Genomic DNA, 17328 nt, shown 5'->3' with positions numbered 1-17328 from the left:
TCTGTCCTTGTGTTGTTTTTTTCCTCCCCGGTTGCAAACACTCTTCTCGTCTCGACTTTGTTTTTTAAACCCTTTGAATTGATGCTGCTTCTGTGCTTGACTCTGGGTTTACTGCGTGGTGCCATGTTGTCCACATGGCCTCTAGAGCTTGTAACGCTTCAGTGTGTAATGTTACCATATGCCTTACATGTTTTCCAGGACTAATAAAAAAAAGCATAACAAAACGTCAGGAGATGTGCTCTTTTTATTTCTGTGCCCATTCTGAAACAAATAAAGAGAAGCAAACTCAATTTTACAAGATCATTTTACTCAAACAATTTTCCAACAAATATTTTCCTGTTTTTCCTAAACTAGATTATCCTTAAAACTACATTGGACGGTACAAAATGTACATCTATACAGTACCACGCCTGTATGCATTTTCTTTATAAAACCAAGTAAAAACAAAAGAAAATATTCAGGAATGCTTTATGGAATAATTAAGACAATGCTGGTTGGTCACATTTGTCATTTACATACAGCTTGAAAAATTATAACTTGAATCATCCAACTTAAACAGAGAGCAATGGTGAGGCAGGTTATAAAATGATAAAATCCAAAATAGCTGCAATGAGTGCTATAGCTATTATCTGAAAATATATTTCAATATCTGTACATCATCAGACATTATTATCAAACATGGAAATATAAGCTGCTCAGCATACAAAAATAGTGCAAATGGCTCTAACCACAAAAACATCTTAAACTACATAAAAGTCCTATTTCTAGGACTTGGCTGGTGGCTCCTCAATCCCCTTGGAAGTCAAGACCTCAGACAAGCGAGTCAGATAAGTGGAATCTGGGTAACCGTTCCTGAGAGAGACAAAAAGAAGACTCAGATGTATGGACTTGTGTGGCCTTTAACTCCACAGCTCTGTTAGACACTCTGACTGGCCTCACTCACCCTGTTTTGCCGCCCTGTAAGCTGGTCTTATGTGGGATGCAGTCCCAGGTGACACTGGCCCCTGTGCCTTTGCCTGTCACTGTGAAGGTGAGTCCCTGTTTGAAGGCTTTTTCCAGCCTGGGCAACAGCTTCCTCGTCCTCTCGCTGTCGGGGAAGAAGGATTCAAACACGCCTCCACGAAATGGTTTTCCTGGGGAAGGGTGATCCTCCTGGTAAGACAGAAAGCAGAAACCACAGTCATGAATAAAGTCTCCTGGGATTACCATGCATTAGCTAAAAGCAAAGTCTCACTATTAAAGCTTTATGTGATATCTTAAAGGGACACTTCACCCAAAAATCTAAAATACATATTTTCCCTCTTCAATCAGAGTGTTTTGGTGTGAGTTAGTGAGTGCTGGAGATATCGGCAATAGAGATGTCTCTTCTCTTAAATATAATGGAACTAGACGGCACTTGGCTTGTGGTGCTCAAAGCATCAAAAAATACATTCCCACAAACTCAACAACATTGTGTCTGTCCAAAAATTATGACCCAGTAACTCAAGATAATCCACAGACCTTGTTGTGAGCAGTTTCATGTAGGAACTATTTTCTCTCTACCCAACCATACCTGCCAACTGTATCGTAGAAGGAAGTGTGCATCTACTCATGGATGAGAGGCTCGTGCTTTAGCCAGCACCAGATGTAAATATGTGACATCCACCTCTGCTGCACTGTAACATTAGCTAGCTCAGTGAGGCTAGGTGAGCTAGCAGTAGATGCACGCTTCCTTCTGCATAGTAAGGTTATTATAGTTAACCAAAACTTAACAAAAAACTAAGACTAGGTGTGGAAAAAAAATATTTTAGTTAACTGAAATAAAAATAAAAACTACATTTACATTTACATTGCATACAGAAAAAACTGAAATTATATTGTGCACTTTAATTAAAAAATTAACTAAACTAAAAATATATAGGAAATGTTGTTAGTTTTAGTCGTTGCCAATTTAGTCAAATTTGTCAATACAACAAGTATTAGGAGGTACAGTATTGGTGCATATGTTTATCTCCATGACTGTGTGTCACCTACTGTCACAAAAGTTGTGTCTGTATTGTGATATGTATTCCGAAATTCTTAAGTCTTTCCCCTGGCATATATGCCCCCTACAATAATAATAAAAAAAAATACTAACACTAAAACTAATAAAAACTAAACATTTTTAAACAAACAAACAAAACTCAACTCAAATGAATAAACCCACTCTGAAAAATGACTGAGATGAAACTTATTTGAAAACAGAAATTTAAAACTATATAAATACTAATAAATAATACAAATATGAAACTATAGTTATTCTGCTGCATGGTGATATGGTTGTTGGGTGTAGTTCCGTAGACAGAAAATAGTTCCTACATGAAACTGCTCACAATAAGACGCGTGGATTATCTTGAGTATCCGGGTCATAATTTTGTGAAGAGTCATTGCTGTTGAGTTTTTAAAATGCATTAGTATTATTATTATTTATTTATTTATTTATTGGCGCTTTCAGCACCATCTAGTTCCATTATACTGGAAAGAAGGCAGACATCTCTACAGCCGATATCTCCATCACTCTGCAACTCACACCTAAATAATCTTCATAAATAGCACTACAGGTAAGAGATAAAATATGTATTTATGGTTTGGGGGTGAACTGTCCCTTTAACACACATCATCATCATTCACAAAAAATAACTTCCTTCCTAATAAAGTAATTTCCTACTCAACATTGTCACTGTGTATTTTCCAGTACTATATAAATCATAATAGCTGATCCTATAGGAGTCGACTGCAACCTGAGACAGTGAACCTATACATTAATTTCTCTGTAATAAAGACCTCACACAAAACAATACAATTTCCTGTTAAGTTATATCAGAAAAACATTAGTAAAGCATATTTAAGTTTCACTGAAACTGATGTACACTCACAATCTTCTCCACAATTACTTCAGTATATTCTGTGAAATGCCTCTATTACTGTGGTTCTCAACCAGAGGTCCAGGGACCCCCAGGGGTCCTAGAGGGAGTTCCAGGAGTCCCCAAGAAAATGGGAAATAGTTTAGTTTTACCACTTAATGTACTACTGAAGGGAGGCCAATGTGAGTAAGAGTCATGAGAGTGACTTTTCTGATTACAGATTTTACTTTCTTCATGGTTATCTCCTCAACTGTAGCTGACAGTTGGAGAATTTTGGTCCTAATCCTATCTAACGACCAAAATAATTTCAGATGGAGGTCCCTGAAGTTATATCTTATCACGCATGGGGGTCTGTGACCTAAACTGTATCAATGTAGGGGTCTTTGACAGAAAAAAGGTCGAGAACCACTGCTCTATCAGACAAAACATTTGATCAGAGACAATGTGTTTAAAATAAGTCCCTCACCCCTTGGATTCCATCAGGTATGAGGTAAGTGATCTTGATGGCAGAGTCTCTTTTCTGACCTGGTAGGTTGATGTTATGGAGTTTACAGTGGCTCATTTTGCCCTTAATGCCCGGTTTCATTGGCTCCATCTCATGACAAATTCTGCAGTGGATATGTACAGTGTCCAGGCACTTTGAGCACATGGTAGCACCACACTTGGCTTTCATCAACATCTTGCTTTCCCCACACTCACAGATGCACTCAGGGCCTCCCTGACCTGATCTGGACTCCTCTGGGGTGACCTGGATCTGTGATTGTCTTTGCTGCACACTGTCCTTTTGGGTAGAAGGAATGGTTCTCTCTTTCCTATGAAGGGCCGCATCTTTATCTGTAGGGGTTGTTGTTGTTGTTAAGCCGACATCATTGACATGATTTGTGCTTGTATCATTTCCCGCTTTCGGGTGATTGACAGTTGTCTCAGTCTTCTGTCCATCCATCTCCACTTTACCTACAATTTTCATTTTCTCTTTAATGACTGGGTCTTTCCTTAGTAAGGGTTGGCTGGTAGCTCCATTCACAAGCTCTGTCTCGCCAAAGTCACTTCTCTGGTTTGTTCTCCTTTCCTGACTGCTATCAGTCCCATCAGCTGTGCCTGTTTGACTCTCTAGCATCACCTGAGGATTGCTGTGACAGTTCAGACTAGTACTTTGGTCCTCGTTTATTTGTAAAAATGTGGATGGATTTTGATTGGAGGTAGTGTGGCCAGAGAAGTCCTGTTGTTCAGGTATTTCGGCTAAATCTCCAGAAAATACCTCCCGCAGTGCAGCACCAACTTTAGAACACAAGGCTTCAGGACCAAGAAGATACAAGCTCTTTTTAAAAATGTGTATGGTAACCTTCTTGAAGCGACTATGCACATCAGAGAGACAAGCCTGTAAGGTTTCATCTGCTGCGTCAGTGATGTGCAGCTCTGACAAGTGTAGCTGGTGCACAGAGAAGTCTGCACTAACTGAACCAACCAGCCTCTGGAGACCTAACTGACATGAACTCACTTTGGATGAGTTTGCCGCTCTTAAGGTGATGGTCAGATTGCCAGCACTATCCGGGCAGCTCTCTTTCATCTGGACATCAGAAGTCAGGTCGTCCACTCGGGTGCTGTAGGCTTCTTTGATGTGCTTCCACTTCACAGCGGAAACCATAATCTCTGCATTATAGACTTCCCGCTTGTCCCTCTCTGTCCGGTTACTGAAGCTAGAGGACCTTACCCTGGCTCTGACTGTGGAATTGCTGGAGTCGTCTTGACTCTTCTTACTTGTGACTTGGGCCTTCTGCTGAGGCATCCCTGAGAAACTACTGGCTCGCTTCAAGGTGGATCCAGATCCTGCAGGTGGGAGCGGAGTACTTCCTGACAAACTGGACTGAGTTGTGCTAAGGGGAGATATTAAACTCTTGAGTCGAGTATCAGGAAAATGTGAGCTGGATGAGGTTTTACTCGGGCAAGAAGCAGTTGAAGGCAATGCATCTCCACCCTTAAACAAGATGTCCCCTCCAGTGTTTTGGGCTAATGCTCTGGAGACACTTTCCCCAGCAATCCCTGCTGTTTCTGACAGTACGTCATGCCCTAACATTGGCCCGAGGCGTGTTTGTCTGCTGGGAGATGAGAGCCCTCGTAAGGTGAAGTCAGTTGGTCGACTGCCTAATGCAGCCAGCCCTGAATCCTTAAAACGAGCAGCTAGTTTATACCTTCTGGCCCCTTCAGCTCTCCTGTCATCCTCGTCTGACCTCAGCAGCTGATCATCTGGAGAATCTACACTGGACGACATGGTGAGGGGGACTCTCTGCTCATCAGCATGAGTTGATGCACCTGAATCGTATGAAGGATATCGAAGAAGACTGGCTACATCCTCTTTTTTACTCCTCAATTCACTTTGGTCCAAGAGAAGTAACTGTTTGGCCTCAGACACATCACTACTGCTCCCAATAATGTAAATATTTTTCTCATCTTCATTCAGAAGAAGCTTGGGTAATCTGACACTTAAGTTCTCCATCGCCCTTTGCAGTCCCCCCCTGAGGGACAGGATTCTCTTGGGGAGCTGGTCTCGACGGATCTTGGTCTCATTCTCCTCATAAAGCCTACTTATTGCCTTTCTTGCCAACTTCAGGCACTCCTGATCTCGACCACCCTCCCCTACTCCTGGTGCTACCTGCAAAAACAGAGTAGTCAACCCCTGATTTGTCATATCCACCACATCAACGCCATACTGATGCAGGATATGCTGGTATTCCTTCCTGCAGTGTTTCTGCAGATACTGGAACATGTCTGCATCCACAATTATTGAGAAGTCCTCTTCTGATGTGGTAGGATGCTCGCGAAGTTGCAGAGTTGCACCCTCTGCCTGGCCAGTATCTTCCCAGCCATAACCACCAGGTGTCAGGTCTCTATATGAGCTGGAGTTGTACTCATTAGAGGGCCGGTCAGTGGTAACTTTCTCTCGTTGTTCTCTTTGTTTCTTAGGTTTCCTGCTCTGATCCTCTGACTCCTGAGTAAGAGGCTCCTGTGCCACTGGAGGAGACTTGGAGCCGTTGGTGGCAGGTTGACCGGAGTTTTCTTCTGGTTGTGAGCCTCCAGGTCCAGGACGGCTAAACAGTTGTGCCAAAGCAGCCTGGACTTTGGAATAAGCGCCATGCAATGTGCACAACTCCTCAGTAGCACCGCAACTCATCTGGATATCAGGGTGGCTCTTATGAAGGCTTGCCAGTGCCGTTAATCCCCCTGGAAGCTGGCTGAGGTCAACAGTTGCTGATAAACTTAAGATGACCTATAATGGTATAAGAAAAGAAAAAACAATCACTCGTGGGTTTTTACTACATTTGTTGGACATATTTTCCAATATTCTATTCAAAGGAGCAGCGTATAGGATTTAAGGGTAGTTAATGGCATCTAGCAGTGAGAATTGCAAACTGCAACCAGCCTCTCAAGGTTAGAATTTCCTCGGCGTTCATTGTTCAGGAGGTTTTCAGGAGCCGAATTATCCGCAGAGGTCTCTCCCTCTCCAAAACAAATGGACCCAGTGATTTAAACCGGTAAGAACACTGAATAAAGCGGTTTCACAATACAAATCAGTGTTTCTCTGATGCTGTTTGGCCTTTCTGCGACAAGCTCTTGTTAATGTGTGTTGACCTTTTTTTCTGATCAAATTGTTTTTACTAGGAGCCAAATTATTCGCAGAGGGCTCCGCCTCTCCAAGACAAACTGTAATGGTCAGCGAATCTAGTAAAAACAGTGAATAAAGCAGCTTCACGCTACAAATGCTGTTCAGTTCTTCGGAGACGGGCGGTGCAACATGGCGGACTATTTTTCGGACTACTATGTAGATATAAACAGCTCATTCTAAAGTAATGAAAACACAACGTTTCTTATTTTCAGGCAATTATAAACTAAAGAAACATACTTACTATATTATATTCCATTTCGGCCCACATATTCCCCATAAATCCTACACACTGGACCTTTAAGTATACCTTGTCTGGGTCCAGGGTTTCACGGTGCTCAGTTACAGTGACTTTATACTTCTTCCCATCCACTTCCAGAATGTGCCGCCTGTGTTGAATAACACTCTGTGCCACTGTGTGAGAGGGATCAACAGACAGAAATCAGTCTCAGTGTGCAAAGCATCCTGACCAAGCACTTTACAATTGGCTACTCCACTGACATGTCAACATTCTAGCTTAGTGTAAATCACTGGTGACAGCCAACATACTGAAATATGTTACTAATACTTTACTGCAACTACATTTTCATGTCTGTTTACTTGTCTGCATTTCTATTGTCTTTAGAGTGAAAGTTAATGAAGCATTTGCAGTTGTAATGTGAGATCTGGATGTTAATGTAGTTATAATAATAACATAGCTAATAGTATTCTCACACCAAAATGACATATTCAGAAGTATCCCCCTCCCCTACACTTCATATGCACGGACACGTACACTCTCTGACCCCACTGACCTCCACTGTCCTCGAAGGTGATGAGGGCAGAGACGGGCGTTGCCTTGACAATGGTGACAGAGTCTATTTCCCCTCCTCCATTCTTGGTTCTCAGGAAGTGGATAAATAGCTTGTCTTTCAGCCTCTCATCCTCAATGTCTGTGGGCAGACCACTCACCCTCACAATCCTGCCCGGTTCTGCCATCTGCTGGGAGAAACGCAATCATTGCTGTGCAGAAAAACTCTTCTAAGAGTGGACGCAAGACAGCGATACAAAAATGTCATGATTCTGCATAAATAGTGAGCATGAACATAAATAAGAATATGACAAAATATCCAAAACACAACACCTCTTCATGAAGCTGTTAATGTGAAAGTATTAGATAACCACTGACAGACCCCACCCTTGCATGTAGGAAAGGGAGACATATTTGATAATATAACACCCTCTATTGGGGGTTACTAGGACACTACATCAACATTACTCAAAATCTTCCATTTCAGGGTGCAATCACTAATAGTTTTTGGTTTCAATTCTGAGGAAATAAATCATATTTATGGAGGTGTCTTCTCCAAGTTCTCTTAAGCTGATTCTTTAGCAGGTTACAATAATAAAAGGCTGTGGCAACTTTGATTATCTTATTGCCATAACTATCGAGAGACACGCTATGTGTTGTTAAAGAACTTTTAGTCCAAATCCCACTGTGCAGTATAAATATAAATGTGTACATAGTAAATAATATGTGCAGATTGTTGTGGCAGATGAAGATAACGCCCCTTCTTCCTCATTCCAACACAGTTTGTTGATGTCATGATGGCAGCTAATTGACTCCTTCATAAACTAGACTAGATTTTGGGTCTCTCTCTCTCTCTCTCTCTCTCTCTCTCACACACACACACACACACACACACACACACACACACACACACACACACACACACACACACACACACACACACACACACACACACACACACATCATTTGTAATTGTAAATCATATTATGTTGGATTCTAAACTCTTCCTGTCTGATTTGCAGCCGTCCTGCAACATATATGCGCAAAATGTTGAATGTTTATTGCTACAGAAGTCAGAAACTATACAGAAGCGAGCAGGAGAGCCACAGTGCAGAGCAGAGTGTCAAGGAAGTGGAAAAGAATCTGACATTTCTGCCTATCGCAGATCGCACCGTCGACAGATCTTCTGTTATGCCCGACGCTGTGACTGTCCGTCCTTACATCTTGGATACCTGTAAGATTTGTAACGTTTACTGACCTTACAAATGTTTCACAGCGGTTTCTCGGTATCTTTCAGAGACCGTCACACTTGAACAGCCATGGAGGAAAAGTGAAACTACTGACTGTTGTGTGATTTGTCATGTCCACGCGAGGGGGCGGCCAAGTGCCTCTTTCCTACAGTTTACAAGTCACCAAAACTGGTTTGCATATCTGGGGCTGAATGGCGACCAGAAAAAGAGGTTAAGAAAGGAATAATGTATAGTGAGCCGGTGACTGTTGAAAAATAACTGCCGACAAGGAAATGGGACCCCGACTTGTATATTTTAGGCTACTCCAATAGCTTGCATTTCAGGCTAAAATACTGTAACCTACTTTTTACTTCATAGACCTTCGTTTCTTTCTCTTCTTTTTTTTAAATCAACTTTTTATTGTTGTTATAACATATAAAACAAACAACAATCACAATATCGCACAACATTATTACAATATAATATAATATATCATATATATATATAGCAGTGAATAGGGTATAGGACTATGACCCAGTGGATGTGTACAGAAAATCTTTCACTTTGTCAATAAGGGCAGCCCAGGCACTGATGGTTGACTGTCTGGCATTATGCATTTTGCTACTGACATCTCCATGTATGTTATATCCAATAAGGATTGTAGCCAATGATTCTGAGAGAGAGAATGAGAGGACTGCTAACTTTTTATTTTTGTTTATTTATTTATTTTGCTGCTGTTTTAATGAGACATAAGATCTTAAGATAAGGTATCATTCAACAGGAGCAGCTTTGGACAATATGGCACTTGAACATTAAGTAGATCAGTAAAGGTTGCAGATACCATTAAAAAACGTAAACAGGTATAACCACAATGACTCCTTAGTTGTTAAAGATTTACCCAGTGGCTCCCAACATTTTTTTTTTTTTGCTTGTGACCCCTTAAAAAGCTTGAACCTCTTGTCATGTTTTAGACGTCCTTTAGATGTTTCCACCAGAAAGAGGTTTCTCCTTTAAAAATCTCAGATGGTCTCATTTCAATAACTGTTTGAGGCTCAATCTAACTGTATTTTACACATACAAAAAACCCCCCCCAAAGATAAGAAGAAAATCAAAAAAATAAATACAGAACTGTATTGATTTCTTCTTCTTTCCTATCCCATTTGTGATCGCATGACCCCTCACATTAAGGTTTTGATGCTTTGGAGGTGGCCCAACGCCTGAATTGGGAATCACTAGTTTAAATCACCGAACTGTATTTAAAGTGTAATACTACCATCACCTTAACCAGCTCCAAATGAAAATTGCTACTTACCCATCATTATATTGGTATTAACAGTCCAATAATGTCATATACAATAATGTATCAGTCATGGGGCCATTTCTCTGCAGAAAGACTACATTTAGGCTGCATTTGATACCTCAAGTAGGCTACTTATGTACATTTTACTCAAATGGAATTTGGACACAAGACTTTTACTTGTTATCGAGTATTTATTACATTTTTAAATTGGCATTTTACTTAAGTAAAGATCTACTGGTCACATGCAGCCTCACAATACCAAGTTATCCCATTAAGAATAGTTTATTTTAGCCATCTGAACCTTGTAAATGTGTAATATGGGAGTTCAGTCTTACAGATCAATTTACCCACACAACATTTAACAATTCTCTAATTTACTTCATGGTAAGAAAAGTATAAGATAAGATAAGAGATAAGATAATCCTTTATTTGGCCCACAGCTGGGAAATTTGCAACATTACAGCAGCAAAGGGATAGTGGGAGCATCAATAGATTAAAAATAAATACAAAGCAATATATAATTACGTACGGAAAGTAAACTGTACAAAACCAAAGAGCAGTATATTAAGCAAACAGTATAAAAAGCAATATAATAAGGAAGCATCAAAAAGAAGCAGACTGCAACAAAGAGACTAAATTACTGGTTTACATTATTGACCCATAGAAGTATAGATTTTGCAAAGACGCTGTCAAGACGCTGCTGCCCTTGCAAACCACTCCATAGAAGATGGCTGATGCCACCACAGAGTCATAGAGAGGCCTCAAGAGTGTCTCCTGTACTCCAAAGAACCTGAGCCTCCTCAGCATGAAGAGTCTGCTGTCCTCTCTTGTATACTCACAGTAACTGGTATTGCAGTAGTTGTATAGTCGTTGTTTTGTATGCATATTGAAGCCTTTTACTTTTTATTTTCTTCACAGAAATTGCAAAGACTAAAAGGTTTAATAGGTCACAGACATAATGGCAGACGTAATTTTTTGAAAATGTGGGACTTCATGTAGGATTTTAAATGTTTACATTATCTTTTTGTGATCAGTTTTATTTTGAATGCCACACGGCACACAAGAAGGTTAGGATTTTAGATTTAAGAACCGGCTATGGAGGAATTTATTTATTTATTTATTTATTTATTTATTTATTTATTCATTCATTCAATCAATCATTCAATTAAATCTTCAATATCTAAGGTCCACCCCGACTCTAGGTAGCAGTAAAGCATCACTGCATTGAATGCAAGTCAGTGACCAAAGCCGTAGAAGAAGAGAGTTGTCTTTTGTCCAATCAGAGGCTACGTTGCCATATGCTGTGCGCAGGCGCAGTGGAGCACATATTTCATGTGTTGTACGTCGTGTCCGGTGGAGGTCACAGACATCTGAGCAAAACCGAGGTGAGTTATATGTGCTGTGTGTTCGTTACACTGAAAATACGTAACTGTGTTAACAGAAGTATATAAGTCAATAACTGCAACGCAAATAGAAGACGTTTTCTTATTTTAATCCTTAAATTACATTATATCAACTGTTGAGTAAGGCTAACACGAGCTACTACTACATGTCAGTTAGAGATAACATGCGTACAGTCACCCGGCGTGACTTTGCTGACACATGCTTTGTTGCAGTTTTAATGTTTGTCACATAACATATACGTAAGATTTTACATGTCTCAGACCCTAAACTATAATGCGCGGTTTAGTTGGCGTAGCTTGCCAGCTGTCTCAGCACACTGCTAGCTGACAAGCTAATGCTAGCAGGTGGGCTAATTTAGCTAACACCTACAGCCTTGGCATCACTCAGCCCAAGGCCAAGGCTAACTACTACTGGATAGAGGGGATTTATATTGGCTTTCCAAACACCGTAACACACACTTAAATGGTTTACGCTGCGTAGGAGTCATGTTGGTGATGTGTGCTAATTGTATCATCCTCTTGTCCTGTTTTCACTGTTAGTGGGATTGCTATCATGGCCAAGCTGTTCGAGTCTATTGGGAAGTTGGGGCTGGCCCTCGCCATTGGTGGAGGTGTTGTGAACTCTGCCCTTTTCAATGGTAAGTGCTGGTCAATGGGCACCTAACAACACATAACTGGTTATATTTACCTTGGGCCGGGGTCGATGCATTTAGCTTTTACCGTACTGACAAGTGATTAATATGTCCTTTATGTGAACACTGCAGTACTCAGCCAGGAAGTCTGAGCAATCATGTAGTGTCAGATAAGACCACTAACTAAGTCACTGAGGAATTATTTTGTAAATACAGCTGTTTTACGATGTAAAATTCATCCATCACCACACTTAATTGCACTGCCTCCAAAACAGCTCAGTTTCACAGGGTGGTAGCTCACTGCATTGCAATGTAATGAAATGCATTCACACAAAGCTCAGGTAAATGATGAAAACATATTCACCACTATGACAACATAGGCAGCATTTGATTACAAAAGGCTGCAAATAAGTAAGACACAAATTAGGAATTTGAAAATTAATATATAATACATAAATGCATTGCAAGTGTTGAAATACTCCAAGTCTGATACCAAGCAGCTGAAGAAATACTTCAACCATTCACCAGTCATGTTTGCTCTAATATGGCATTCCAAGTCTGACTGTGTGATTCTGATGCTATTTAAGATATTGACTTTACATTTGGCATTAGTCTCTTACTAATTACTAGTGTTCAGCATAGTTTATGTAATGTCTCCTGAAAACTTTTATGGTGTTGTGACACAATTTGCAGTGTTTTCCTATTTGCATGTCATTTGTTTGTATTTTCATTGCATTTTGTACTGCTGAAATTGTGTTGTCAAATGAACCATAAATGGCAATGATGGCCATGTAGCACCATGCAGCTCTTCAGTAATGTAATTCACATGATTTCAACCAATCAGGGTTTTATGTACAAGGTTGGGAAAACACTCGTCTGGAGAAAAGGGCCAGGTATTGGTACTCAATGTATTTTAGGTATGACCTAAGTAACTCCGTATCGAAACTTCTCCACTCAAATGATACTTGCATTCGGTCCATTTTATACCTAGATCCAAGAAAAAAAGACTATTTGTATGGTTTGTCTTGCAGCCTATCACCACAAGCACTCTTCGATTTCATGTTATGTGTCATAAGCCCACTACTGTAGCAGCCACAACCCATGCAGTCTGTAATGTGGTGAAGTCAAGTGCGTCTTTTTTGAAGGAAATTGTAATTCAGTGTGCCGAGATGCCACCATCAAAATGTTTTAAAGTATGGCTGTACTGCACACTAGTGGTGCTTGGTGGCATTTTACACAACTGAATGCATCCATTTACATGATGGGTACCAAATAAACTAGAAAAATGGTATCAAATAGTACTTCAGCACTGCTCTGTTAGTACTCTATTGGTATATGTATCACTTTAGATTACTAGTATTGTAATTCTTAAAAGGATGCCCACCCCTATTTTCAGCAAAACGTTTAAGGGTTTGACAGTTGCCGAACTATGAATTATGAAGACCTGTACAATATGCTTTATATACAACCCTGTTGGCGGAGAGACTAACTATACTTCTTTCTACAGTTGATGCAGGGCACCGGGCTGTGATATTTGACAGGTTCAGAGGAGTGCAAGATGCTGTTGTTGGTGAAGGGACCCACTTCCTTATTCCTTGGGTTCAGAAACCTATCATCTTTGACTGTCGCTCCCGTCCACGCAACGTGCCTGTCATCACAGGCAGCAAAGGTACATCGGTTATCTACTACACTGCTGTAATGCCATCCTCAATTTTGCTCCTAAACATTCTGTGTCCTTTAAAACTTAGTCAGCTGTGTGGAGTTTCTGTGAAAACAACTAGCCTCCTGGTAATGCTGTAATTCTTCTATAAGAAGAAAAATAAGCTGGTGTGGCTACTATCTAATGTTACCTAGTGTAAAATGTTTACATTTTGTCTTCAAACTATACAAACACTACCTAAGGATGTAACTTGTACTGTACACAGTAGGGCTGCAACAATTAGTCAACTAATCGATGACAAATCGACTATTAAAATAATCGGTGACTATTATAGTAGTCGACTAATCAACTTTTCATAGAAAAGTACTATAAAAGTACCCCAAAATACTCTTATTGCAGCTTCTTAAGCTCAAATATCGGCAGCTTTACACACTCTGAACTAAAACCCTTTGGCGTGAGTACGAAACAAGACATTAGATGACATAATTTTGGGGTTTGGGAGAGACAGACAGACATTTTTCAACATTTTAACACATTTTCCGATAAAATGATTAGTCGACTAATCGAAGAAATAATCGACAGATTAGTTGACAATGAAAATAATCGTTAGTTGTAGCCCTAGTACACAGGAGGTTTTAATCTATGAAAAAAGTTATCTGTCACTTATATGCTACTATGTGCAGTAAGAATAACACTTTGATTTTTAACCCGACAGATCTGCAGAATGTAAACATCACACTGCGTATCCTCTTCCGGCCGGTGACCACCCAGCTGCCACGCATCTTCACCAGTATCGGTGAGGACTATGATGAGAGGGTGCTCCCATCTATTACCACAGAGGTCTTAAAGGCTGTAGTGGTGAGTGTCAGAGTAATTACAAATAAACAGGAAAAAATTTTATTGAGAGTGAGCTGATAAACTGACTTATAAGCCACTATGTTTGTGTTTGTGTGTCTGCGTGCGTGTGTAAATAATTTTATTTTTTTGACAGGCCCGATTTGATGCAGGCGAGCTCATCACCCAGAGAGAGCTTGTGTCTCGGCAGGTCAGTGAGGACCTCACAGAAAGAGCCAACACCTTCGGCCTTATCCTGGATGATGTTTCACTGGTATGAAGCTGCAGATACATTTTGAAACAATGTCTGTTACCTTTTCAGCTGTATTTAAATTCAGTGATACAATTGTGTTATGTTCTTTCAGACACACTTGACCTTTGGCAAGGAATTCACAGAGGCTGTGGAGATGAAGCAGGTGGCCCAGCAGGAGGCTGAGAGAGCCCGTTTCATTGTAGAAAAGGTATTGTTTTAAACACACAGGTCATCCCTGTCATCCATCTACTACTTTGAATTCAGGAACTTTGTAAGCAAGATTTTTCCTGCATAGAGAATTACAAGGCAGCTTGGTCCCACCTCCAGCTCTTGACAAAACTTAGATGGGTGTCATAACTGAAATAACTATTTTCTAACAAGCTTTGCACTTTGTGGATTTCTGTCATTTGTAACTGCAACTGCAGCAATATGCAGATCTGATGGCGCTAAAGTAATCATCACAGTGCACCAGGAAACGTGCTGCCAAAACTGCCAAAGAGAGAAAAAAAGAGCCGTCTGTTTTGGACCATAGCAAAGCGGGGGCCCGCCTGGTGCGCCACAGTGTTTGCACAGTTAACATGTTTGCCACCACAGCAAAAAAAAAAATCACTCAAGAAAACAAAACTTTTCCTGCTGTTCCATGATGGTTTTATATCGCCAGTTGGAGTTTATAAATGCCGCTGCAAAAGGCAGTCTGACTCTGCGTTTGTGAACGCCACTCCATTCTCCTTTATATGAGTGTCTGAACACGGTCTTGTAGTGAGACTACAACATTTAAAAGGGTGAAATGGAAGTAAAAAAAGTAGTTTTTTAATCAACTTCTTTCCCATTGTGTAAGTCGAAAAGTTCAGACATCTGTAAAATAATCAAATTTCCATTAAAAAAAAAAAAAAAAAGACATGCTGTCTTGTAAAAATGTGTGAGGCAATTACTAAAATACAATAGTTAATTAAATGTTTCAAAAACAGGGGAAGATCTCCATTTGTGTACACGTGTTAGCCACAGTTTATCAATAATTGTAATTTGTTTCAGTCATACCATTATAAAAACTCAGACATTGCTTGTAAAAATGTGCTTCCTTGAGTTAGTTTAAGGCATAGTACACATGCACATGTGTGCACATGATCAGGATGGTGCCACCTCTGCCTCATTTTGAGCCAGGAAAAACCCCAGTATGCAGTTTCAATGGGTAAATGGGTGGAAAGTTAAATTACAGTCATTGTGAACTAAGGCAGCTCACAAAATCATCTTTTTATGCTTTTAGGCAGAGCAACAGAAGCAAGCTGCCATCATCTCAGCAGAGGGAGATTCCCAGGCTGCCTTGCTCATCGCCAACTCCCTGATGGAGGCTGGCGATGGTCTGGTAGAGCTGCGTAAGTTGGAGGCAGCTGAGGACATCGCTTTCCAGCTCTCCCGCTCCCGCAACGTCACGTACCTGCCGTCAGGACAGGGCACATTGCTCCAGCTACCCCAGTGATAACATCTCGCCTGTTTGCTTTCACCAGCCATTACAAGGGCCATGGAAGGGGTGGTTGGAGGATTCAGTAAAGGACTCTCAGCTTCACACACATTCCTCCCACTCTTTCTCTAACCAACTCTGGACTGGGCTCTGCTGATAGCAGGATGGTGGGAGACAAAGTGAGAGGTCTGCGTTGGATACATTTATGAAGTCCACTCGTGTATGGAAGTGGAGAGCAGCCTATATACAATATTTTGTTTTGAAAACGACAACTGCAGTAAATTCTGTGAATATTAGTCTTTACTACATTGTCTCAGAGCACTGCATGTGTGGAAAGCAACAGTGATTTTTAACATCAAGGGAAAACTGTTAGTTATTCCTTTAAAACATAACATGATAAATTGTGAATGATAAATGCCATTATTGTTGTGCTGGAACGTCTCATCAAATTGTGTAACTCTGTATATTCAGATCTGTAATGAAAAGCTCTCATTATGATTCACCGACATTAACCGACTAGAGGTGGTGTCTTCATTTGACTTAAATTCTCTGTGTGTTCTGATTTGCCAGAGGGATTAAATTTCATAAATGTGTCCGCTTCCTAGCCAATTATTTCTTAATAAATAATATTGCTAGTCCCAATCAGTTGGAACGTGCCTGTCAGATAGTAGAGGATGGTCCTTCATTCTTTACAGTTGTTGCTGTGTCTTTAGTTTGTGTGGAGAAGATGTGCACCCAATGTTTCAGAAATGGCTCAAGTTAACAATAAAATTGTCTTTCTACCTCCCAGTGGTCAGGCTCGTTGGTCAAGGACTCTGGGGTGAATGTACAGGGTTTTCTATTATGTGTAATCATAACAGTCACCACAGGAGGGTGTGTCATGATTGCATCCTCTTTGACAAAATACTGTAGAAGGTCAGAAGTTGGTTTAACTGCTTATTTTTCGCCTCCTTAACAGATGTGGCATTATAATGTTTCAAAATGAGTAAAATAGTTTTACATTGGTAGCTTTGATGACACAGTTAGACTTCCAATTGAAGTGGGGGTTTGAGACAATGGCCAGGAATAAATTAAATCCTCTAAGCAACTCATGATGGGGTCCTTTTAAATATTTTCTGGTATATAGATCAAGATACAATTAATTTTAGAACAAAGCATGATTGATTTCTGCAATTTTTGATATGTTTTTGAGCAGCCATTAAACCCTCATCCTATTGTTCCGGATGTA

General features: G+C 40.3%; 2 protein-coding genes across 2 annotated transcripts; one reads left to right on the top strand and one right to left on the bottom strand.

Annotated features, from left to right (window-relative positions):
- Positions 1-226: 226 nt before the first annotated feature.
- On the bottom strand, positions 227-8679 carry si:busm1-163l24.3 (uncharacterized). The gene is made up of 6 exons (XM_049560361.1): positions 8589-8679; positions 7335-7518; positions 6851-6954; positions 3349-6147; positions 944-1152; positions 227-852 (listed from the first exon to the last, which is right to left on the bottom strand). The coding sequence occupies exons 2-6, from the start codon at positions 7516-7518 to the stop codon at positions 765-767; spliced, it is 3384 nt and encodes a 1127-aa protein (XP_049416318.1). The 5' UTR covers positions 8589-8679; the 3' UTR covers positions 227-764.
- A 2465-nt stretch (positions 8680-11144) lies between these two features.
- Positions 11145-16889, top strand: phb (prohibitin). The gene is made up of 7 exons (XM_049562000.1): positions 11145-11244; positions 11803-11900; positions 13402-13563; positions 14270-14412; positions 14546-14662; positions 14754-14849; positions 15906-16889. Exons 2-7 carry the CDS (start codon positions 11816-11818, stop codon positions 16116-16118), a joined length of 816 nt encoding a protein of 271 aa, XP_049417957.1. The 5' UTR covers positions 11145-11244; positions 11803-11815; the 3' UTR covers positions 16119-16889.
- The last annotated feature ends 439 nt before the right edge of the window (positions 16890-17328 follow it).

The sequence above is a fragment of the Epinephelus fuscoguttatus genome, linkage group LG19, assembly GCF_011397635.1.
Source record: "Epinephelus fuscoguttatus linkage group LG19, E.fuscoguttatus.final_Chr_v1".
Classification (NCBI taxonomy): Eukaryota; Metazoa; Chordata; class Actinopteri; order Perciformes; family Serranidae; genus Epinephelus; species Epinephelus fuscoguttatus.
This window is presented reverse-complemented; position numbering and strand designations above follow the sequence as displayed.

Coding starts and splice junctions, on each gene's coding strand:
- si:busm1-163l24.3 (XM_049560361.1), bottom strand. CDS start 7,518: ATGGCAGAACCGGGCAGGATTGTGAGGGTGAGTGGTCTGCCCACAGAC. Junction 6,148..6,850: donor AAACCCTGGACCCAGACAAG/GTATACTTAAAG, acceptor ATACCATTATAG/GTCATCTTAAGTTTATCAGC. Junction 853..943: donor TTACAGGGCGGCAAAACAGG/GTGAGTGAGGCC, acceptor TGTCTCTCTCAG/GAACGGTTACCCAGATTCCA.
- phb (XM_049562000.1), top strand. CDS start 11,816: ATGGCCAAGCTGTTCGAGTCTATTGGGAAGTTGGGGCTGGCCCTCGCC. Junction 13,564..14,269: donor TGTCATCACAGGCAGCAAAG/GTACATCGGTTA, acceptor TTAACCCGACAG/ATCTGCAGAATGTAAACATC. Junction 14,413..14,545: donor AGGTCTTAAAGGCTGTAGTG/GTGAGTGTCAGA, acceptor TTTTTTTGACAG/GCCCGATTTGATGCAGGCGA.